At 44.1% G+C, this 23102-nt stretch overlaps 2 protein-coding genes and 2 long non-coding RNA genes across 4 annotated transcripts in view; 2 read left to right on the top strand and 2 right to left on the bottom strand.

Annotated features, from left to right (window-relative positions):
- Nucleotides 1–2535: 2535 nt before the first annotated feature.
- On the top strand, nt 2536–5309 carry LOC125009804. The gene is made up of 2 exons (XR_007112983.1): nt 2536–3407; nt 4727–5309. It is a non-coding gene; the product is annotated as an uncharacterized LOC125009804 (long non-coding RNA).
- LOC125009799 (growth arrest and DNA damage-inducible protein GADD45 beta-like) lies at nt 4959–6386 on the bottom strand. The gene is made up of 4 exons (XM_047588003.1): nt 6133–6386; nt 5905–6006; nt 5590–5818; nt 4959–5501 (listed from the first exon to the last, which is right to left on the bottom strand). Exons 1-4 carry the CDS (start codon nt 6174–6176, stop codon nt 5388–5390), a joined length of 489 nt encoding a protein of 162 aa, XP_047443959.1. The 5' UTR covers nt 6177–6386; the 3' UTR covers nt 4959–5387.
- A 2922-nt stretch (nt 6387–9308) lies between these two features.
- Nucleotides 9309–10788, top strand: LOC125009805. The gene is made up of 2 exons (XR_007112984.1): nt 9309–9413; nt 10178–10788. It is a non-coding gene; the product is annotated as an uncharacterized LOC125009805 (long non-coding RNA).
- Nucleotides 10598–23102, bottom strand: part of si:ch211-1a19.3 — a 14137-nt gene continuing 1632 nt past the window's right edge. The window contains exons 2-5 of the mRNA XM_047587995.1: nt 17736–17832; nt 15143–15296; nt 13564–13712; nt 10598–12406 (exon numbers count right to left, since the gene is read on the bottom strand). Coding sequence (XP_047443951.1) covers nt 12405–12406; nt 13564–13712; nt 15143–15296; nt 17736–17832 — 402 coding nt within the window. The 3' untranslated portion in view covers nt 10598–12404. The remainder of the gene's footprint in view (nt 12407–13563; nt 13713–15142; nt 15297–17735; nt 17833–23102) is intronic.

Below are 23102 nucleotides of genomic sequence, written 5' to 3'. Positions count from 1 at the left end.
TACTTATTTATTAAGTCGGGATCCAGATTCCTGCAGCTTGTCTCTGTCTGAGTGTTTTTCTGGTACATTCTCATCCTTCGTCCTCCTCCTTCCTCCTCCTCCTCCTCCTCCTCCTCCTCCTCTGACTCATGTCTCTGATGCTCCTCCTCGGTCCTGAAGGAGCCTTACATGGTCCGTGATGTAGGAGCAGGATCTCCCTACGTAACGCGCCGACGTGCCGCTCGCCTCCTCGTCCTATAGAGGCCACCCGCCCCCCCGCTCTCCATCTGTTTCCATGGCGACGTGACGCAGGGAAAGCCGGGAGCTCCCTCGCCGTACGTGGACGCCGCTGCAGAGCAGAAATAACTGGAGGAGTGACACACTGAGCCGGTTTGAGCCCGGCTAAAAATAAAGAGCTGCTATTCCTGAGGAGCCACAGAGAGGGACGCCACCGTCACTACGAGGCTCGGAGACGACAACACACCAGAATATACATCAGGGTTAGTCAGTTTCCACTAAAACGGCTTTCGAGACTTAAAATGACTCATGTGACTCATGAGAGTTTCCAAGCTTCAACAAAACCAACGTGTCTCTGCTTCTAGTAATGTCATCACATCTCAGACCAACGGCTTCAGTCACCACATAAAACCTGCCTCAGTCCCTGATCAGGTCCAAACCCTGACCTGCATCAGCACAAAGCCTCAGCTTTGTATGAGAGAAACCATAGTAAACAGGAATCATGGGAAACAGGAGGCTGTTGTTTCATCAGTGCTTCTACTCTGGAAACATAAGATCACGTTCACGTCTTTAATTTATAAGAAGTAAAAGCTTCACAGAACAAATGGGCTCATTATACGACAGGATCCTGCAGGATCCTTGACCCGTATTCACGTAAAGATGATGAGAATCCTCCCAGAGAGCTAAAAATATCTAATCTGATCTATGAGACTGAAGAGAAATAAATAGCAGATCTACTTTAAAACCAGTGTTGCTCTTCATCCATGTGGTATTAACCAGGTAAAATGATTCCTGCTCCAGGAGAATATCTCTCCTCCTCTTCTTCCCACCATGTTCTCCTCTCTAAGCCTCTTAAAGTTCTCCTCCCTGCTCTCAGCACATCTCACTGCAGAACCTTCTTTAGGAACCTTTCATCTCTACCTCCATCTAGAAACAACCTCAGGGTTCTAGTTTAGTTCAGTATTTGTCCTGTAGGAGCAGAGTCTTGAGGACCAGGACCAGGACCAGGACCAGGTCTGTGTCGGCGCTCTACAGACCTCCCTCCACACCGGAACCTCTGGGTGAGTCTGAGGCAGCTTCACTTCTTCCATCACATCACAGAGAGAAGTCACATGACCTCATGTCACATCCGTCTATTCACAGTTAACTCGGGGTGAGAGCGTCACAGACCTCAGAGCGTTATCACATCTCTCATATAACAATAAATGAAGCCGCCTCCTGCTGCAGAGCTGATCACACCTCGCTCACAGCGCGCGGCTCTGGACCTCTGGAAAGTGAAAGTAACGACACCAGAAGGAAACGCGTGAACGAAGCTCCGTCACAGAGTCTCCATGACGACCCGAGAGGTGAAAACGACGTCTCAACGTGGGAGAAGGAGCGAACGCTGCTTTAGATACTGAACGTTAGCAGAGAATCAGAGGAAATGTGTTATGACCTAAACCATCTCAGTTTGCACATTTATTAATCAAAACATCCTTCAGGTGTATTCTGAGACTACGAGCTAGCCCAGCTAGCAAAAAAACTAATTATACACTAGCAGAGTCTCAGTTTGCAGCATTAAGAAGCTAAGTGCAACAGCATGGATGAGCTAGCTGTAGCTTTGGAAAAAGAGCAGGGCTAAATACGAACTGATGTAACTAAGAAGCTAGCTGTTAGCTAGCATGTAGGATAAAATGGTGGAGAACCGTCATGCTAGCTTGACAAAATGTAAACCGGAAAGAAAGAGAAGCTAACGCTGAGCTAACAGGATTAACTGTGGACACAGAACAGAGAAGCTAACTGTACATTAACTGTACCTGTTAGCATTATAAGCACGATAAGCTATAAGACTTATGGGACAAAAAAGCTAACTGGAAGCTAGCAAGATGGAACAAGGCACAGTTAACTATAGCCAATATCCCAGAAAGGCTAACTGTTCCTGTTAGCTTACATTTAGCCTTTTTTGGTCCAGTTTAGTGCAGCCATCAGCTCTTGGTCTGTTATTTACTTTCTCACAGTGTTGTTGAGTCTCTCTGAGTTTTACCATCATGAGGTTTATTGCTGCAGCTTTTCACACAAAGTGCACTGGAGTTTTACGTCATCTGTCAAAGACTGATTATATTTTATTTATACACAGTCTGGCCAAAAAAAACAAAACCTCCTCCCCTCTAGTCTGTGGGCGGAGCTCCTCCCCTCTAGTCTGTGGGCGGAGCTCCTCCCCTCTAGTCTGTGGGCGGAGCTCCTCCCCTCTAGTCTGTGGGCGGAGCTCCTCCAGCTTTGCCTCCATTGGTTCAATAAGAAGCTTCTCCAGTGTCTCCAGGTTTCTTTCCTCCAGTGTTTTTATTCAGATCTTGTATTGATGATGTCAGAGTCTCCAGCTCGTCCCAAACATTCTCTAGGACAGTGTTTCCTGATCCTGGTCCTCCGAGCTGATCCTGATTCAAATGAGTGGCTCGTTATCAGGCCTCTGCAGAGTTTTGATGACGAGCTGATCATTTGAATCAGGTGTGTTGGAGCAGGAAACATCTAAAACATGCAGGACAGCGTTCCCCGGGATCCCGGGACGGGTTCAGGTCTGGACTCTGGTCTGGTCTCATGCTCCCTGAACCTCTTTCTCTATCTGAGCCCCATGAATCCTGGTGGTGTCGTCCTGGAATATGGAAGAAAAACTCCATGGATGGAAGAACCTGCTCCTTCAGTGTATTCAGGGAGTCAGCTGACCTCATTCTCTGAACCTGAACATCTGCACCAACCCCACATCACAGCACTGCACCCCACATTCCTGGACACAATCCTGGCAGCTGATTGGCCGAGGGAGCCGTCCGTCACCTGGAGGAGCTGCAGCAACGGCTGCCAAAACAAACAGGCCTATGGCGTCAGCAGAGCGGAGTCCCTGTCGCCTCCTGAGAGAGGGGGGACGGGTTAAACAGGATGTGACATCATGGGCAGAGGTCGTGGCTGTTTGTGCAGAGTTGGCTCCAGACTGAGCTTCAGTTTATAACCGAGCAGCTTTCACACGAGCACACGACTGGGAGAACTCAGTGTTCCCTTCAGAATGCATAACGCCCACTGTCACAGAAAAACAGGATCAGAAAATAAGTTTCAAAGATCAGGAACAACTGAGGAGTCCAGAAACATGTTGTTCTCTGACGCTTCATTCTGTAAATAGCTGCTGAAATCCTGCCATCAGCAAACTGGACATGATGTACCTCGTAAGTTAATGAGCTAGAACCTGGTATATAGAAGTATTTCCACTAGAACCAGCAGTCCAGACTAAGACGCTATATTTAAGCTAATGGGACCTAAACTCTAACTCTTAGCTAACAGAACCCAGAAGCTACATATAGGCTAAGTGGCCACTAGAGTTTGCTATGTGCTAACTGGTCCATTAAGCTGTGAGCTCACTAGCCTGAGGAGCTACTTAACAGGCCAGATCTATCAAAGCCTGGAAGCTAAACCTGAAGTGTAGGCTGAGTGGACACAATAATTAGCAACAGGCTAACTGGTCCACTAAGCTAGCCTGAGAAGCTAACTTTGTAGTAAGCTAACAAGCTGGAGAAGTTAACCATATGCTATCAAGATTCAGAAGCTAACCCAGAACTAACAGAAAACTGGTGATTAGAGCTGGCTAGGAGCTAACTGGTCCAGGAAGCTACAGCAGCTAACAGGCCTAAATGTTTAGGGGCTATCTATAAGCTAAGGCTCTGTTAGCTGTCTGCATTCACTGGTTGCTGAAGTGGCTACTAGCTAACCTTTCATAAGCAGCTGAGCTAACTCAGCAAAGGGCAAAGCTAAAGAAGCTATAAGCTAAAGAAGCTATAAGCTAACAGAACCTCAGTCTGAAAGCAAACATAAGCTAATAGGACCAATAAGCTACTGAGCAACAGTGCTGCAGGTTCAACTCCCACATGGCATTTTATTATTTTTATTGTTATGACACTAATCGAGTCCACACAGTCCAGGCGTCGCCATGGAAACCGAGGCAGTGTGAAGATGACACATTCCTCCTCCGTCTATTCATCCATTTTTATCCTGCAGATTTAGAGATTTATTTATATACGTCCGACACAATTCAACCATGAATGTGACTGAACGACTTTATTTCTGTGTTTAGGACGTAGACAGAATCAGACTCAGTGTCTTTAAACTAAAATACTTAGTGCCTTAACACTTTGTTGCTTTTCTTTGTCAAATATGACAAAAATAACTTTCACTATTTTGTATTTTATTATCTGTGATATTTCACATTTGTAAAGATGTTAATTTACTTAAATGTGTTTGAGTTCTATAATTTTATATATAATGAATCTACTCTTCTCACAAGCAGGAAGTTAATATTACACTACAGTTCTGATTCTCTGTAACCTCCCTCCTACATGTCCCACAATGCACCTTTCTCTGACAGGTAACTCCATGTTAATATTAATTCCTATGTTTAGAATTTACTTCCATCTTTATTTCTACATTTGTTCACATGCTAATTCTATTTTTTCTTCTTTATTCTTACAATATTTTCTATTTTATTTTACAGGATCTTTTCTCTTGTGGATCATTAAAGTCTGAGTTTAATGCCCCAGCAGAGGCAGCAGCTCTGTGGAGTTTTAGTTGGAATGAGCAGTTTCTGCATGGACCCATTTAAACTGCACCCTACACAGATCATGTGGAGGGGGGCAGGTCTTTGGGGGCCCTCAGGGAGCCCTCCGGGGGCCTCGGGGGGAACCTCGGCGCCCCCCCAGGGATGCAAACCACTCAGATACCATCACTGCTGTCAATCATTTATTCATCAATAATCAAACATCACACAGTCACGTGATCATCAGAGTCACGTGATCATCAGAGTCATTGTTCATCTGCAGCTCAGGTGCATCTCCTCACTGGCTCAAGGTTCTCACTGGTTTAAGTTCACTCTTGTCTCCAGAGTCCGGTCTGGCTTTCAGAACCAGTCCTGGTACCAACATCTGACGCGGCCCCGAGGCCCAATCAGTCCCCCCCACTCAGGCAGCAGGAAGCAGGAAGCCCCTCCCCGGTCCGGTCCGGTCCGGTCTGGTCCGGTCCAGTCCGGCCCGATGGGTTCGGCTCCTTCACTCAAACGCCGTTACTCGTCTGGTGCCGAGGTCTGGTCGTTTGGACGTTTCCTCTTTTTCTCACCGCTCCGCGGCGGTTCGGTTCGGTCCCGTTCGGCTCGGTTCGGTTCAGCGGTCCTGCAGGTCCAGACAGGGGACCCACTGGTTCCTGCAGCGGCTCTCCTCACAGAAGCTGCCGATGCGGTCCAGAGCCTGACACTGGAGCGGCTGGAGCGGAGGGTTCTGGAGGAGGAGGAGGAGGGTCAGACACGTGTTCATCTCATCTCATCCGGGTTCAGACCGGGTCTCTGACAGCGGAACCGGGACTTACCGTGACCAGGATGCAGTGCATGTCGCGCGGCTCGGTGCCGGTGCCGGTGCCGGCCTCCGTGTCCCCGTCCAGAACCTGGGCCAGGCGCCTCATGCCGGACACGCGCAGGATGTTGATGTCGTTGTCGCAGCAAAAAGCCTGAAGCAGCGTGAAGTGGATCTGCAGCGCGATGTCGCCTTCATCGTCCTCATCAGTGGCGAGGACGCACAGGACCACGCTGTCCGGGTCTCTGCAGGACGAAGGGGGGCAGGTTAGACTCGTGTGGACTACAGGTGTCTGTCCTGGATCCATGCGGAGTGAGGAGCTCATACTTACACATTCATGAGTTTGGCGGACTCGTACACTCCCACCGTGAGACAGTCCTGCCTCTGCGCCGCGACCAGCAGCTCCTCCAGAGCCTGACTCACCGTCTCCATCCTGCACAGACACGGGGACACGGGGGACACGGGGTTAGAGACACCACACACAAGCATAGAGCCACAACCAGAACCAGAACCCGAACCCGCTCCAAAGGAGGCGCACGGTCACAAACATCTAACTCACTTTTTGTCGGTGCTGTTGGATCCGACCACTTCCTCCAGAGTCATGTTGAAGTCAGTGAAATAATCCACAAGATCCAGGATAAAGAGAAAAATCCACGGCTGTGCGTTAGATAGAGTCCGAACAGGCGGTTAATCCAGAACCGGTCCACGGGTCCTGAGTCCGATACGAGTAAAGATACGAGTAAAAGCGCAAAGATAAGTCCGCGTTCAGTGAGTCCGTGTCGGGTAAAGACGCCTCTGTCTCCGGAGCGCAGAGTCTCCGGCTTATAAACCCCTGCGCTCAGACGCGCGCTCTCTGATTGGTCCAGAGCGGTGAACACGGCCCCCGTCCTCTGCGCCCATTGGCTGAGCGCGCTGCGCCGAGGCTGGACCCACGTGGGGAGGTTTCGGAGAATCCCCGGTCTCCTCCCGTCTGTTTACCGGGACTTCTCTCTCTCTCCTTCTCTCTCTCCTTGTGAGTGGAGGACTTTCCAGACCCCCCCCCCACCCCACCCCCTCCTCCATGAAACTGGTCCCGCTCCTTTCACCTGAACCACAAACACACCAACAACTAGAAACAGGTTTCATGATGTTTTCAGCTGCACGGAGGCATTGGTTTTATTGGATATTTTTCACCTTATGTTACTGAACTCGGGGCCTGAATTGATCCCGGGAACAAATAAAGTGTTTTTGAATCTGAATCTGCTGGAAAATAATAAATAAATAAGTTCTGTTCTGGTGAAAACATGAGGTCAAACCCGCTGCAGATTCATTAACACATCCCTATGTGTTCACATGCTTCATGTGATCCCCTCCTCCTCCTCCTCCTCCTCCTCCTACTCCTCCTGCAGCTCTGCTCCGGACCCGGTTCAGGTCTGAGAGCGCCCCCCAGCGGCCGGATCTGGAGCTGCAGCAGTGAAACCAGCAGGACGTGTTGGAACAGGACCCGGAGTCTCTGCAGAACCAGTTGGTTGATGAGGTCCAGGCTGCAACACTCTCACTGGTTTAAATGAATGAATGATTGAATGAATGAATGAATTAAAAGCTTTACAGGGATCAGTCTGAAAAAAAAAATTACTTTTTATTTTAATGAACAATAATTATTTTCTTTCTAGTTTAGTTTGGAATTTAGTTGAATGTATTAAATAAATGATGAAATGATTAGTTTTAAAAGTTAGGATCAGGTTCATCATCATCTAATCAACAAGTTTCTTTATTTTTTTAGCCCAAATTAGAAATGTTAAAGAAAATGAAGTTTCCTGGTTTATATTAATTTTTTTTAAATCAAATTATTTATGTGAACGTGTCCTTCACGTGTGAAATGAAAGTTTTATGAAGGTGGAATTTAAGTTAAGGTGGTTTGTGTTCATTAAAGTCAGATCAGACTGACTGATGTTTGTTAGTGATGTTACTGCGCCACCTGCTGGTCTCACCTATGACCTGCTGCAATGTTTAATGTCAATCTGCTCCAGTTTCTCTTTATTCATTTATTATATTCAACCCTCTGAAGCCGTGTGATTATTACAGGTCTTTATTCATTTATTTCTCTCCCGGAAAATATGACTGATATTAACATATATTAATACTGACTTTATATTTATATTTGCTATTTGATTAAAACTCAGATAACAGAGATTGAATGGAGTCATATTAATTCACTGACGTGTCCTGAGGCGTTAATCATGTCGATGGAGCCTGATGAGTCTCGTTCGCAGCCGATCAAACACGAGGAAACTGATCAGATCAGATCCAGGATCAATAGATTCGTTTCAGGAATCATCATGTGACAGAAACTCAGCTACAAACTCTGGAAACGTTACACATGGGAAAGTTTAACGGACTTTAAACGTCTGAACTCTTCTTCTTGTTCTTTCTTAATCTGAATTCGAGTAACTTTTGATTTTCATGTGATTTCGGTCTGAAAAGAAACATTTATTTTAAAATTTCACACAAAAGCAGAGTCGGCCTCAAATTATTTTAATTCAAACTGATACTTTCATGGATTTTAACTGAGATGAAATGATGTGAGCTGGAGCCATAAATAAAGAGTTTTAATAGAGTCAATGGCTTCATTTAATCAGTGAATAAAAGGTAAAAACGAAATCAAAAGCACACAAAGAAAAGCTGTAAAGCCACAATTAAAACAGCCGTTCACTGAACTGATCCTCATGTTTATGTGGTGAATGTTTCTCATGTGATGAAGGTTTCAGTTAAAAGTCTGAATGTGTCCTGATGAAACGCGTTTAAGTTTTTAGGTATAAATGAGTTTATTTTTCAGAATCCACAAAGTGGTTTAAGTGGTTTCATGTGGAGTGTGAAGTTCTTCCTGCAGTCTGCAGGTTTTCCTTCTCGTTTACATGTGTCTCCATCTCACACGTCCCTTAAAAGCCTCGTTTATTCGTCCACGGCCCGAAGCTCATTTACACGACGTTAAACGTTTCCTCTCAATACACACGACAACTTCTCCCGACTTCACATCAAAATAAACTCACATTAAATTCATTTTATGGCAAGAAAACACGAGTTAACACAGCTGCACCTTCACCAGTTTGACCTTTTTTTCAGGTTTTATTTAGAATAATCTCTGAGATGATTTTACATGAACAAAACGAGGCAGATTTCAAAAGATTATGAGTTAAATAAAAGTTAGAACTTTGGTCTCTAACAGAACACATATAAACCATTTACATCCGTCTAGTGATTCATCTACAGAGTTTGGATAATTTTATTTTTATTTTTGGTCCTTTGAGAACATGCTGTTGATAGATATAAATATTCACAGTAAATCTGCAGATAGTTTGACTCGTATTAATTCTATGAAAGCTACTTTGAAAAGGACAAATTTAAAATTTTACTAGGATGTGAATTCACAAACTCTGTGAGCTTTTGTTTGCTGATATTACTTTTACTGAGTAGAATTAGCTTTAACGTGTTTATTGTTGTTGTTGTTTGCACTTACAACAAAGAAAGAGCAGCTTTAAACAATAACAATGTCACCTGAACATTTATGAACATTAACTACCTGAAGTGACAGAAACATCCTCTAAAAAACACCAACATGGAGGAGGTGGAGTTTACCTGCACTGCGGCCTCCAGCCACCAGGGGGCGCTCTACTTCAGATGAGCTGTCATAGCGTCCATCTTTTTTTTTCTTTATTAGTATTATTTATTTTTTACGTTAACTTTATAAGAAATACAGTTACAATCCAGCGCAATGACGACACTAACTTTAGGGTTAGCTTGTTGCTAAAGTAGAAGCTAACGGACGGAACTTGTGTCGAAGAAGTTTGTGAAATATCACAGGTCAGTTTTTATGTGTTTATATCGCGCTGTAAAAACTAAATCAAACAAACAAAGAACTTTGTTGTTGTGTTTTCAATCTTTAAATTCGTAGCTTCTGTCCCAGTGTTAAGTTCTAGCTACGTTTCTACCAAACTCCATTCAAAATACTGACGTTTTTACATTTACACTGGAACGCTAACGTTTTGTCGCGGCAGCTGCGGTTCAAACTTTGTGAAAGCACATTGGAAATATCACAGATTAGTTTAAGGTTGTGTGTTTATATTTTGCTGCAAACAGAGACAAAAAACAACAACAAAGAAACAAATATCAACCCGCAATGACCATTTTTCTTTAAAACCTTCAACCAAACTTCATTCAAAATTCGAACGATTCTAAATCGACGACTGGATTTTCATTAGTCATTAAATATATTTTTTTTTATATAAATTTAAGCCATTTACACAGTCGATAGTTTAAAAACACTGTCACACAAACTTTGATCGTTTAATAGAAAAACACATTGTCATTAAATTCGTTCCACTAAACTCCATCAAAATACTCCACAGTTATGAAACCAGCATTTAATGTATTTTATCCTGCTAAAGTAATGAAAATGCATATTTATAAGTATTTAATGCCAACATTTACCAGTTATCTTTCATTTTTCTGTCAAGAATAAATAAATGTAAATAATTGTGTGATAACGTTCCTCAATATTGTAATGAAGTAAAAAATGAGAAAATGAGTGTTTCTGATGAAAGGTCCCATTTCTGTAATGTTTCCAGCTTATGGATGTCGTCTGGTTCTGGATCAGAGGACACAGACATGAGAGAGACGCATGGACGTCGTCCTGCATCCGGATCCAGCCCAGGGTCAAAGGTCAGGACGGACAGGAACCTGCTTTACATCCACAGACGTTCACACTGTGTCTCCTGTGTTTACCAGCTGCTGTTTGACTTCATTTCCCAGAGGCAAACGTGTTCAATCACTGTTTCCTTCTTTTTCTGGGAGCTTTGACACAAGCAGCAATGAACCGTTAATAGGTTCATTAGGACGTCACAGCTGATTCAGACACTTGTTGTTCTTCATGGTTCCTGATAAACCAGTTCAGAGGGGGACCTTGTAGACCACATTAGACCCTGATCAGACCTGAGGATGTTTCCTGGATCGTCTCTGATTGGCTCAATGAAAACCACATGACCTCCTTTTCATCTTCCGTACTTTTATTCAACTTTTAATTATTACATTTAGTCAAATTGACACAACATTCATTTAATACGTAGAAAATTTATTTTCTCAAACTTCAAAATTAAATGTTCAGAAGCAGTCGGCAAAGAAACTCTTTATTATTCAGATCCCCACATTAACCCCCCCGTCCCGTCCGGCTGATCCAGCATCAGATAAACGTCAGTAAAAGCCTCTAAAGGTCGAGTCGTCTGTTTGCTGTGGCAGAAGCTTCAAGCATTAAAACACGAATAAGATAAAAACACGAGTGACAGCAGAATAAACGCAGTCACTCTGATCCTGACCACAGACGACTGGTTCAGCTCCTGCTTTTAAAGCAGGTCTCATCTTTCTGGCACGTTGCACCACATTTACTAAAAACAGCTGGATTTTATTCCATACGTGGTATTAAATTAAAAAGTCCTGATAGTCTGACCAGCCACCATTAAATTAATTACAGCGTTTCATTCGTAGCGACACTTTCTTTACAGTCAAATGTTTTTAGAATATGTTTGTAGCGTCTTCTCTCTGCAGAACTGTCCCAGTAACATCAGCCATTACATTAAGAACGGCTGCAGCTGTTTGGTTTGCAGGTTTTAGATTTTGTTGAGGACCTGTAGCTAACAGTAGCTAACGGAAGCTAATGGAAGCCAACTTTAGCCTCAGACGTTTAGTTATTTCTTTTTCTTTTTAAGTAAATCGCTCTGTCTCTACCAGACAGGAGACAGCGACAACTCCTTTTATTCAGACTGTTATAATAAAATTAGGGCTGTTAGCATGAATTAATCCGTCATCATGATTCACACACAGACTCTCCACTGGTGTGAGACGTTCATTCTTCTACCTTCAGTTCTTCCTGCTTCACTTCCAACAACGGCTGAAACTTTCACCCAAATATCGACTGAACACGAGTTGAACAAATGTCTGAATCTCTACACCTGCTCATTTAACCAAGAGGATGAATCACAACTGTAATTACATTTAAATACTGAAGAGGAAACACGCTGCTACCAACAGGACCAATCACAGCTCTTGTTCTCTGGAGACAAACCAAGACAAACCAAGACAAAGACAAGCTGCCAATGCTGCTGCTAATATGTGTCCACTCCTGCAGCCACTGTTCACTGGGAGACACTGTTCTCACTAAGAAGCGTCAGCTCTGCTCTGGTTGGACAATGTCAACAGGAAGACGATTAATAAAGCACTGAACAGGAGCTGTGTCTGATACCGGGTTAAAACCAAAGAATAAAAATGTTTTTTTAGGAGGAGCTTTAAATACGGTAGCTAACTTTAGCCCCAGATGTTTAGCTTCAACAGGTTTATGTCCTAAAGTCTCAGAGTCTCTACCAGAGAGAAGACGTGTCAACTAAATCATCTTATTCAGACCATTTTAATAAAAGTGATGGTCGGAAATATATGAGAATATGTGAATATTGATGAGCTTATTTTACATTTTACGGCTCTAAGATGACAAACTGCCAGAAAGATAAGAGCTGCTTTAAGAAGTTTTCATTCAGGAAGATGTTTCTCACGATGGACTAAAGCGTAGATAAAAAAAGCAGCACGGAAGCTTCGCGTCTGCAAAACTTGACGTTAGCGTCTCAGCTGTGGCGTTAAAGCAGAGTTTGAGTCCATTCATTGTTCGGACGCGTCTCCATGGCGACCTGTTTGTGGCGTAGACAGATTGTTTGTACAGCAGTTCGTTATGTTGGTCCAGGCTCCGCCCCCTTTCCTCCTGGACCGCAGTGCTCGCCGCCGTCGGCTCGACTGTTCGTCCCCACGAGGACTTCCTGAAAACACACACATTCACAATGTAAGTTGCATGAAGCCCCGCCCCCACGGCTCCACCCACCTGCACCCACCTGCACCCACCTGCATCCACCCACCCACCGTAGCTCTCTCTGGGTTTTTAATCCAGTTTTTCACAAAGTGTTGTGAACATATTGGACTTCATAGGGTCAAAAACAAGCAAAAAATAAGAATTCTTTTATATTTATAGTTCAGGCTGAAGTAATTTTAAAAGTCTTTTAAAGTGAAAAGAAACATTAATATAATACTTTTACAGCAGCTTTTCTTCCCAGTGTTGAACGTCACTAATTAAATCTTTAGTTTTGTAAAGTTAATTAATAGTCTGGTGTTTTCTAGCTGATTTCATGGAAAGTTTCCTCATTACATTATCAAAAATAAATAATCCAAGACAGCAGCTGTAGAATAACATCTCATTGATACTGACTGGTTTATAAAATCAGGAATAATCTGCAGATTATTCCTGAACCCGAACCCAGGAAGATGGTGATGGAGTTAAACTGAAACGTATTTTAGAACCAGAATCTCTCTCAGTTATTAGAAACTAAAGCCGAACACCAGAACCTTCACAGAGACCAGGTTCGTTGTTGTTCCTAATAAAGTGGCCAGTATGAAGCCGTAATAGTAAAACAGCAGCAACACGACGCTGCAGGATTAACAGACTACAACTAGAAACGGTTTGAGAGCAACTATGAAGCAGAGTGTTTGAAAAGGTGTTAAATTCCAGGTTTAGATGAATTCAGCCTCTAGTTTTTCTGCCGTTTATCCAGATTTTAATTTCTGCTTGAACACGTGAACGTGATTATAGATGAATCTGTTCAATGTCGTCACATCTGCTGCAAATTAAACTGAAGTGTTAAAAACAGTTTCTCAGTCAAACCGTCCCAAGTACAGAAGAAATCTGAGCGGTACTTTCCTAAAATACTCCAGATCCCATCAATAATTTATCATTAAATATGGACCAGATGAGTCATGTACGCCAGGATTAGCCAATAAAATTATTCAGGATTCATCATGAATTCACATATTTCACAAAGTGTCCCAGATGTTTGTGAGTCAGTGATGTGTTGAAGGTGGTTTGGGTTGATTTATCGTCATGTGTGAGTAATTATTGTCGGGAAAAGGCGTCGCTGCTACTCACAGGTTATCAGATGCAGAGCGTTGCAGACGAGCAGCGTCAGCAGAGGAGCAGCCGCCACGGCGGCGGCGTGATTGGACGGCGGCGAGGACGGACTGGACTCCTGGTTCTGCTTAGGAGCATCAGCAGCTTCCACATCTTTACATTTCTGACTGTGAACACAAAAATACAAACCGTTACAACCGCAAACTATTCATCTACCAACAAAATAAGTCACCACCCAAAGTAAAGCTCCTCCCCTCTAGACTGTGGGCGGAGCTCCTCCCTTCTAGTCTGTGGGCGGAGCTCCTCCCCTCTGGTCTGTGGGCGGAGCTCCTCCCCTCTAGTCTGTGGAGCTCCTCCCCTCTAGTCTTTGGGCGGAGCTCCTCCCCTCTGGTCTGTGGGCGGAGCTCCTCCAGCTTTGACTCCATTGGTTCAATAAGAAGCTTCTCCAATGTCTCCAGGTTTCTTCCATCCAGTGTTTTTAGTTCAGATCTTGTATTGATGATGTCAGAGTCTGAGTCTCCAGCTCATCCCAAACCTTCTCTCTGGGTTCAGGTCTGGACTCTGGTCTGGTCTCATGCTCCCTGAACCTATTTCACTATCTGAGCCCCATGAATCCTGGTGGATGGAAGAACCTGCTCCTTCAGTGTATTCAGGGAGTCAACTGACCTCATTCTCTGAACCTGGACCTGAACAACGGCACCAACCCCACATCACAGCCCTGCAGACCCTCCACCAGACTAACATCTCCTCCACCAGACTAACATCTCCTCCTCCACCAGACTAACATCTCCTCCTCCAGACTAACATCTCCTCCTCCACCAGACTAACATCTCCTCCTCCAGACTAACATCTCCTCCACCAGACTAACATCTCCTCCTCCACCAGACTAACATCTCCTCCAGACTAACATCTCCTCCACCAGACTAACATCTCCTCCTGACCAGACTAACATCTCCTCCTCCAGACTAACATCTCCTCCTCCACCAGACTAACATCTCCACCAGACTAACATCTCCTCCTCCAGACTAACATCTCCTCCTCCACCAGACTAACATCTCCACCAGACTAACATCTTCTCCACCAGACTAACATCTCCTCCACCAGACTAACATCTCCACCAGACTAACATCTCCTCCACCAGACTAACATCTCCTCCACCAGACTAACATCTCCTCCTCCTCCAGACTAACATCTCCTCCTCCACCAGACTAACATCTCCTCCTCCACCAGACTAACATCTCCACCAGACTAACATCTCCTCCTCCAGACTAACATCTCCTCCTCCACCAGACTAACATCTCCTCCACCAGACTAACATCTCCTCCACCAGACTAACATCTCCTCCTCCAGACTAACATCTCCTCCTCCAGACTAACATCTCCTCCACCAGACTAACATCTCCTCCACCAGACTAACATCTCCTCCTCCACCAGACTAACATCTCCTCCTCCAGACTAACATCTTCTGTGTCTTTCCACGTGGTTGTTGAAGAAATGAGAAGCTCCTCATTGCATCAGTTGGTCTTAAAGAACTTGCTGAAGATAATCACCATGAACTAATGATCCGTGTGGATGAAACACAAAGTGACTGGACTCACAGCTGTTTCTGCAGGAACTGCTGGCTGGACTTGCAGGCCTTGGTTTCAGCCTGAGCCGCTAACATGTGGCTTTCGGCCGCCGCCTTCAGGCTGTTGCAGGAGTCGGTGAGATGCGTGGCCTGAGTCAGGTTCTGCTCCAGGATGTCGATTCGGTCTGAGGACAGGAAACAGAAAGGAGTTAGAAGAAGACAGCTAGTTAACGTAATGCACTGATGTCACTTCCTCCCGGGGCCACGCCCACTGAAAAACATGGTGTATGTGTCAGTAAATACTGAAAGACCTGGACACATGTGGATTATCAGATCAAATTAAGGACAAATAGCTCTAAATAACTTGTTGTTTGCTAAATGTGTTGATCAGCTTTAGAAATGTCCAGGTTAGATTTACATTCTAAGTTCTAGAAATGTTTGGTTCAACATGTTTGTGGTTTTCTAACTTGTTCCTCCTGGATCTGATGGTTTTATTCTGGTTTTAGCTCCAACGTGTTCACACAGTTTGACAGAATGAAAGAAGAACTGGAAAGTCACACATGAGGTTGAGCTGAAAGAATGAAACCAAACCAGGATCAAGGTGAAACAGTTTTTACTGGAAGTAGAGTCAGACTCTAGGACACATGACTGTGACGTCTCCTCAGGTCTCGTCTTTTAAAGTTTATCCAGTAAAGTAAATTACTGACAAATGACACCATTTTTAAATAAATATTCAACAACCCTGTGAGATGTTTGATCATTCATCACCATTTATCTCGGTTTTTATCATGACTACAGCCTCCCACCAGCAGGGGGCAGAAGTCTGGATTCAAGTTCAACAGACTTGGAGAGATGATCTTAGAACAAGTCTCTTGTTCTTCTTCATCTTTGAGACAAAGCTCAGATAAGACCTGAAGCCTGGAAGCTTCTTCCGTCCTCAGAGGAACCAGGTCACTGTGAGAAACCAACGAATTATTTAATGTCCGTTATTCAACTCGTCTTCAGGAGCTGATCTGAGTCTCCTCCTGGTTTCAGGGTCCAGCTCAGCTTTAACTTATAAGGTATTGTTCAGTCTTATCTCAGCTATGACGTCTTCTCCCAGCGTTGCTCATGTTTCTGTACTTTGGTTTGTTTATGTGCTGATCCTGGATCAGATTCAGGTTCATGTTGGTCTGACTCGTTTCTTCCAGAGCAGCCGACACAATGCTCCCTCCATATCTGCTTCATACAGGAATTAATCATTTCCCTCTGAGCGCTGGCTGCAGGAAGTCACCTTCATTAAAGTCCCACTTCCCACCATGCATCTGTTCCTGGCTCGGTCCGACGGAAGGAACACGTTTCAAACTAAGGCTTAAAGTGGAGATGGGACATTTGACACTGAGGCTCCGAACCCTGTTTTACTCCACTGAAGAAAACTGGTTGGAAACTGTGTCGAGGCTTCAGACGTCAGAATGAAACACAGACTCAACTCATTTGTGCTGCTTCATTCATGATAAAGACCATAAACAGCTCAGCGATCCCTCAACCTGAAGTCATAAATAAAGGTTTAATAATAATAATACGTCTAAAAATACCTGTCATCCCACACAGCAGTCACCCTGAGCCACGGTTCAGGTAATCATAGTAAACTGAAAAGGTTGTGACTATTTTAAGTGAACAATCATTCTCAGCTGCTTCACACTTTATTGTCATGTCTTTGCTGAGATGTGCGGTTGCTGCTGTAGTTGCTGCTGTAGTTGCTGCTGTAGTTGCTGCTGTAGTTGCTGCTGTAGTTGCAGTGACCACTAGGTGTCACTGACGGGGCCTGACTGAGGCTTTGAGTCTGTTTTTTCAGTTCAGTCAAGGAGAAGAAGCTTCATGTGTCCATCTCCACCTTAAAGTATTCAGGAAGACGCAGCCGGACTCTGAGACATGTGGAGCGGAGGTGTGAAGAAGCCCCTCCCTCCTGGCTGTTAGCGTTAGCGTTAGCATAGCACTGCGATCCTCACTACAGGGAAACATTCCAACAGAACCTGAGACAAACCGACCCCCTGATCACATGATCACATGGTCACATGATCACATGATTCAAACCTGGTTAGTACCTGGTTAGTACCTGGTTAGTACCTGTGATCAGAGAGGAGCTGTTACCATGGAGACCAGATGTGTTCACATCTAAACATCAACCACTGTTTAAGTTGAGGACAAAGAAGAAGAAGAGGAGGAGAAGAAGTTGGAGGGAAATAGATTCAAGAGAAGAAGAAGAATGAGAAGGAATAAGAAGAAGAAGTTTGTCAGCGCTCGTCTCCAGTAAAAACATTCTTCTCTTCCTAAACTCTCCTCTTTCGTTCTTGTCTTTTATCCTTTATATATTTCTTATTTGTGCTGCTTCACGTCGTCTTTATTTCTCTTCCTGTTTTTACGCTGCTGTTAGTGAACCTGTGGTTGGTGGATGTAATTAAACCAGCCTCCCCCCTCCCTCCCCCCTCCCTCCTCCTCCTCCCCCTCCCTCCCCTCCTCCTCCTCCTCCTCCTCCTCTCTGTTTGTTTACTGGCGCTCGCCGTCGTCATGGTGCCGTGCTCAGAAAGTCTTCCTTTCATGGCAGTGATGGAGTTTTTCCTACAGCAGCGTCGTCGTTCTCTTACCTTCCCTCAGTGAGAGCAGAGCCGTGAGGTTTGCCTCCTTCGCCTGGAGCTGCTCTATGTCGTCCTGCAGGGACGTGATGTTGGAGTGTAAGACGACCTGCAGAGACACAGCCACACGGGTCAGAGATCAGATCACATCACATCAGATTAGATTAGATTAGATTAGATTAGATTAGATTAGAAATCTCAAACTGCTCTTTATTCCTTTGTTCCATCAGTAACAGTTTAGTGCTGTATCTGTATCTGTATCTGTATCTGTATCTGTCCAGCTCACCGTGGAACTGACATGAAAAAGGAACAAATAATGTCACAAATCTGTGCAACACGGGAACGAAGCCCAGGAATATGAAATACATACAGCACGCAGGCTAAAAACTAAAATACACATGGTTCAAAAAGACAGAGGATAATAGATGATAGATACTTTTAAAGCAGAGAGAGGACATAGACCCTGATGTGTTGATGTGAACGTGTCTCGTATGAACATCTGAGGTAGAGACGAATAAATCCTGGAGGGAAATACTTATAAATAAATACTACGTATGAATAAACATGTCTGAGACACGGTCACTATAGTGAGGGATGTCGGGCAGTAAATAAAATATAAAAATAAAATAGAGTCAGATAAGATGAGGAACACATGAAGGGACAAACCAGCATCTCTGATTAGTAATATGATAATATGACCAGTTCAGATTATTTATCAGTGATAATTCCTAAAAAATGTTTACTGAGTATTAACATTACAAACCCCATTTTGTTTCACTGAAACCGTTCTGTTACAGCAGCTGCTTCCTCATTAACAATTCTTATTGTGTTGAAATCCTCATGGGAAGTGTTGTTTTATGGGAGGAATGTTACTTCCCTTATCTCAGCGTTTGAGGAGCTTTTAGCCACTTTGCTGCAGTTTCTCACAGACTAGGACACATCACAGCCCGATAATCACAAACTATATTTATTTGTTTATTGTGTACAAGAAAAACTAACAAAACTAGAATCTGGATCGTTTCAATCTGTCAGTTAATAAGTTGACAAATAAGAAGAACATGTCAAAACTGAACTAGCAATAAATAAAACCATCATTTTAGGCATTTATGTCCCTGGTTTTATATAATATTATATAATATTAATGTAGACACAAAGCAACAAAACTTGTGTCATTTAATAAAAACATGACCTTAATTAGTGGATCACTGGAACCAAATGACCCGATACTCAGAACTAATCAAGTATTTATGGAACCAAACTAGTTTTTAATGTTTGTTTAGTACCAAGGCTGTGATTCCTAATGCAATATTTCACAAATGCTAGAAGAGCTACTGTTAGCTGGGAGGCTAGGAGGAGCTACTGTTAGCTGGGAGGCTAGGAGGAGCTACTGTTAGCTGGGAGGCTAGGAGGAGCTACTGTTAGCTGGGAGGCTAGAAGAGCTACTGTTAGCTGGGAGGCTAGGAGGAGCTACTGTTAGCTGGGAGGCTAGAAGAGCTACTGTTAGCTGGGAGGCTAGGAGGAGCTACTGTTAGCTGGGAGGCGAGGAATAGCTACTGTTAGCTGGGAGGCTAGGAGGAGCTACTGTTAGCTGGGAGGCTAGGAGGAGCTACTGTTAGCGGGAGGCGAGGAAGAGCTACTGTTAGCTGGGAGGCTAGGAGGAGCTACTGTTAGCTGGGAGGCTAGGAATAGCTACTGTTAGCTGGGAGGCTAGGAAGAGCTACTGCTAGCTGGGAGGCTAGGAGGAGCTACTGTTAGCTGGGAGGCTAGGAAGAGCTACTGTTAGCTGGGAGGCTAGGAGGAGCTACTGTTAGCTGGGAGGCTAGGAGGAGCTACTGTTAGCTGGGAGGCTAGGAGGAGTTACTGTTAGCTGGGAGGCTAGGAGGAGATACTGTTAGCTGGGAGGCTAGGAGGAGATACTGTTAGCTGGGAGGCTAGGAGGAGATACTGTTAGCTGGGAGGCTACTGATTTGATAAAACTTTATTACGCTCATAACCTGGACTCAGTGAATCACCTGCTGGTAGCGCGTTAATCTGCTCTGTGGTTGTGTAACATCTTTTTAGACGTGTGTTGTCTCTAGTGTTTTGTTCTGTCTGTGTTGTTTATATTTGCAGTGTTTGTTCTGTGTGTTTTGGTTATATTTGCAGTGTTTGTACTGTGTGCACTGCTGTGCGTCGTCTGCATCCTTTTGGAACTTCCTTGGATTAAATATTTACCAGATTAGAAGGAAAGTTTTGCGTCCCCATATTTCTTTAATGCGTTAATTATTCCAGTTACGGTGTAAGCGTCGTTGTTGGTTTATTTTCCTGCGTCTTGCTCTGTTCTCGCTGGGTTTTCTGTGCCCCATTCAGGCTGCTGATTAAAAGCAGGACGGCTTTCAGAAACATTCCTTTCATCGGACGCAGCGGTTAAAGTTAGATCGGCCGAGTCCTGCTCTTTAGAGGCTTCTAATAACGGAACGTCTCGACTCTGCGATAATAACGTGGCTGATGCTGAGCAGGAGCAGTGCTTCCTATTAAACTAATTTATTATCACTAGTGTCATTTGGCCTCTTTAGGATGTGGTTTCATTCATTCTTTAACAGGCTTTTAATTCTCCTGTAAAATCTCTCCTGTAAATGATCCTGAGCTAAAACCAAAATAAAATTAAATCTACGTCAGATTATCACCTGCAAATACTGCACCTGGTCCGTTTCACAGCTGCAAAGAGAAAGTGACAGCGGCACCTGTCTGAGTTTCTATTTTTACTAAATAAACATTTATGAGCTGAGGGGGTTAACTGATCATGCTGCTGTGTTACAGCTTTAATCTGAACACAGGAAACCGACAGATTCTGGTAACCACTGTTTTCCGGACGTGAATGGATATCCTGTTTTTCTCTACGTCAGCATTTGTGGTTTTTGTTTTTCTATGAACTTAAATCTCTCAGATTTCAAGCTTCATTAGTGAAACTGACCGTTTCAGTTCTTCATCTGTTCAAACGTCTTTAATAACTGTCAAAACGCTGCTAGAATAAATATACTGGCTGACAAACAGTAGCAGCCTGCAGACCACGAAGCACCGTTTCCTAACATCCCACCCACCACAAGAAGACGTGAGGTGGTAGCATTCGTTAACGTTTCCCCACTAAAGCTCCAGTCAGCGGAGTCCGGTTTCTAGTTTCAAGAAAGTTGAGTTTCCTCAAACTGAGCTGCTCATTTCGTGGAGATAAAGCTGATAAATGCTGACGTGCAGTCGGAGGCTGCAGGAGGAAGGACTAAAAAGATAATGGTTGTTGATGTGTTGACAGATTTTTAAAGAGGTGAACGTCAGGATGCGTCGTACGTGTAGAAGCACAGATCTACCTTCACATGAAATGAAGCGTGTAAATGTCACCCAGCAGCTGGTGGAGGCCAAACACAGAGTCAATACTAGCATCAAAGAGGCGCCTCGTTATCTGGATTTCATTATGATACGGAGAAAAAATACCATCAACTGAACAGACGTCCAACAAAATAAACAAAACAAAAAAACGTTCTCAGGACGTTCTTCAGATGTAGCAGTGGAGCCTAAACATCTGGCTTCTCTTCTTCTATCATAAACTAATTTAAATGACGTGCATGATCGGTCTGATTGAAACTAAAACTATTTGAGGAAACTATTAAGGACCAAGACTGGAGCCCTGAGGAACTCCGCCAGTAACGGGACGATCGAGGGGGTTATTGTTAATGTGCCTAATGAATGTCATTACTTTTTAGATAAAAACATTAGTTACTGATACTAATTTATGATCAAACTAACTTATGATGCAACAACAAATATTAGATATGCACCGATCTGCCATAACATTATGACTACACTGTTTTGTTTTTCTTCTCTGATGTTAGAAGAAGGAAACATTTTCAAGTGTTTGACTCCATGATCCTGGTCTGCAGTGGAACAAGGAAGGAGGAGAACCAGAGTTAAGGTCCTGGACTAAACATCATTGGTTCTGACCCGTGTGATTCTGGTTCTGGTAAAAAGAACGAACCCTCAGTGGATCTCAGACCAGTCAGGGGGTTCATGCCGACCTCTGACCTCTGACCTCTGACCTCTGACCACTGATGGAAGCTCAGAACTGGACCACAGAGACCTGGAGGAAGGTGGTCGTGGTCTGAAGACCAGTGGGTGGAGATGTGATGTTTGGTCCAGGTTCTGCTGGGAGAACTTGGGTTCTTTCACTCATGTTCTTTGACTCGTAGCTCCTGCCTCAGCATCGCTTCAGACCATGTCCCCCTTTCATGGAGACAGGATTCCTCCGTAATCTCATGGCTGATCTTAGAAACGTTCAGTTTAAATAAAGAAACCCTGAGAAGGAAGGGTCACTCAGGCTAAAGTGAATTCTGGGAATCGTAGTCCGAGCCAACAAACATGTCTTTCAGTAGGAAAATGGAATTTGTCTCGTTACTAAAAATAAACTCATGTCGTGTTTGTTTACAGCAACGATTCAGATGCTTCAGAACAGAAACGAGTCGTGAATCCTCAGCAAACACCAGACAGAAGGTGAGAAGTCAAGATGGAGGAAAAAATTAGGAGAAAGGGAGGGATGGAGGGAGGGAGGGAGGAGTGGAGCAGAGGTGAAGGACAAAGAGGAAGAGGAGGAGGAGGAGGAGGAGGAGCAGGAGGAGTGAGTCAGGACGAACCACAAATAGAGGAGGAGGGAGAGCGAAGGCAAACACTCACTTTTTCCAACCAACAACTCTGAAAATATGAAGCTGGAAATGTTGGAAGTCCTTAAACTCTCATTCTGCCGGGAGGGAAAACCTATTCAAACTCTGTGCAGGAGGGAAAATACGAGTCTCCCAAAATGGAAAGAGGAGGGAGGAGGAGGGAGGAGGTCACAGAGGAGAAGAGCTGTTCTGTTCAGCCTCCTCGACTCTGGACCCAGATCTCAGTCTGAGGATGAAATATGTGAATCCTGGAGGTTATTTATCGATGCCTGAGGCAGATGGAAGCTGTTAGTGTGTTGGTGAACTGGGTGGAGCAGCTGGATTAAAGAATCAGTTATTTTCAGCTCACGATTGGTATTAAACTGCAGAGCTTAAATAAACACAGTGCATCCTGGGAACTCACAAACTAAACGGAGAATCTCTCCGGACCCGCCGGGTTTTTCTCCGCTATAAACTCGTCTTTCCTGTTGTGTTTCTGCAGCTGATTCAAGGTTGTGGTTGAAGAGTCGGACGATAAAAATTATCAGAGAAAGAAGTCGACACAAAGCGAGAAAAACAAAACAAAACGCGTGAGAAATATTTCCTTCAACAAGTCGTTCATTCAACCTGCTTCACAAACTTCATCACCTCAACTACGTCTGTCTGGTCCTGGTTCTGTTTAGTCCTGGTTCTACCTGATCTGGTTCTGTTTAGT

This window comes from Mugil cephalus, chromosome 6, assembly GCF_022458985.1.
Source record: "Mugil cephalus isolate CIBA_MC_2020 chromosome 6, CIBA_Mcephalus_1.1, whole genome shotgun sequence".
NCBI classification, from domain to species: domain Eukaryota; kingdom Metazoa; phylum Chordata; class Actinopteri; order Mugiliformes; family Mugilidae; genus Mugil; species Mugil cephalus.
This window is presented reverse-complemented; position numbering and strand designations above follow the sequence as displayed.

Bases quoted from the DNA above. Each gene is read 5' to 3' on its own strand.
- LOC125009799 (XM_047588003.1), bottom strand. From the start codon at position 6,176: ATGACTCTGGAGGAAGTGGTCGGATCCAACAGCACCGACAAAAA. The intron at 5,819-5,904 runs GTAAGTATGAGC...TTCGTCCTGCAG, and splicing joins TCCGCCAAACTCATGAATGT to AGACCCGGACAGCGTGGTCC. The intron at 5,502-5,589 runs GTAAGTCCCGGT...CTCCTCCTCCAG, and splicing joins TGCACTGCATCCTGGTCACG to AACCCTCCGCTCCAGCCGCT.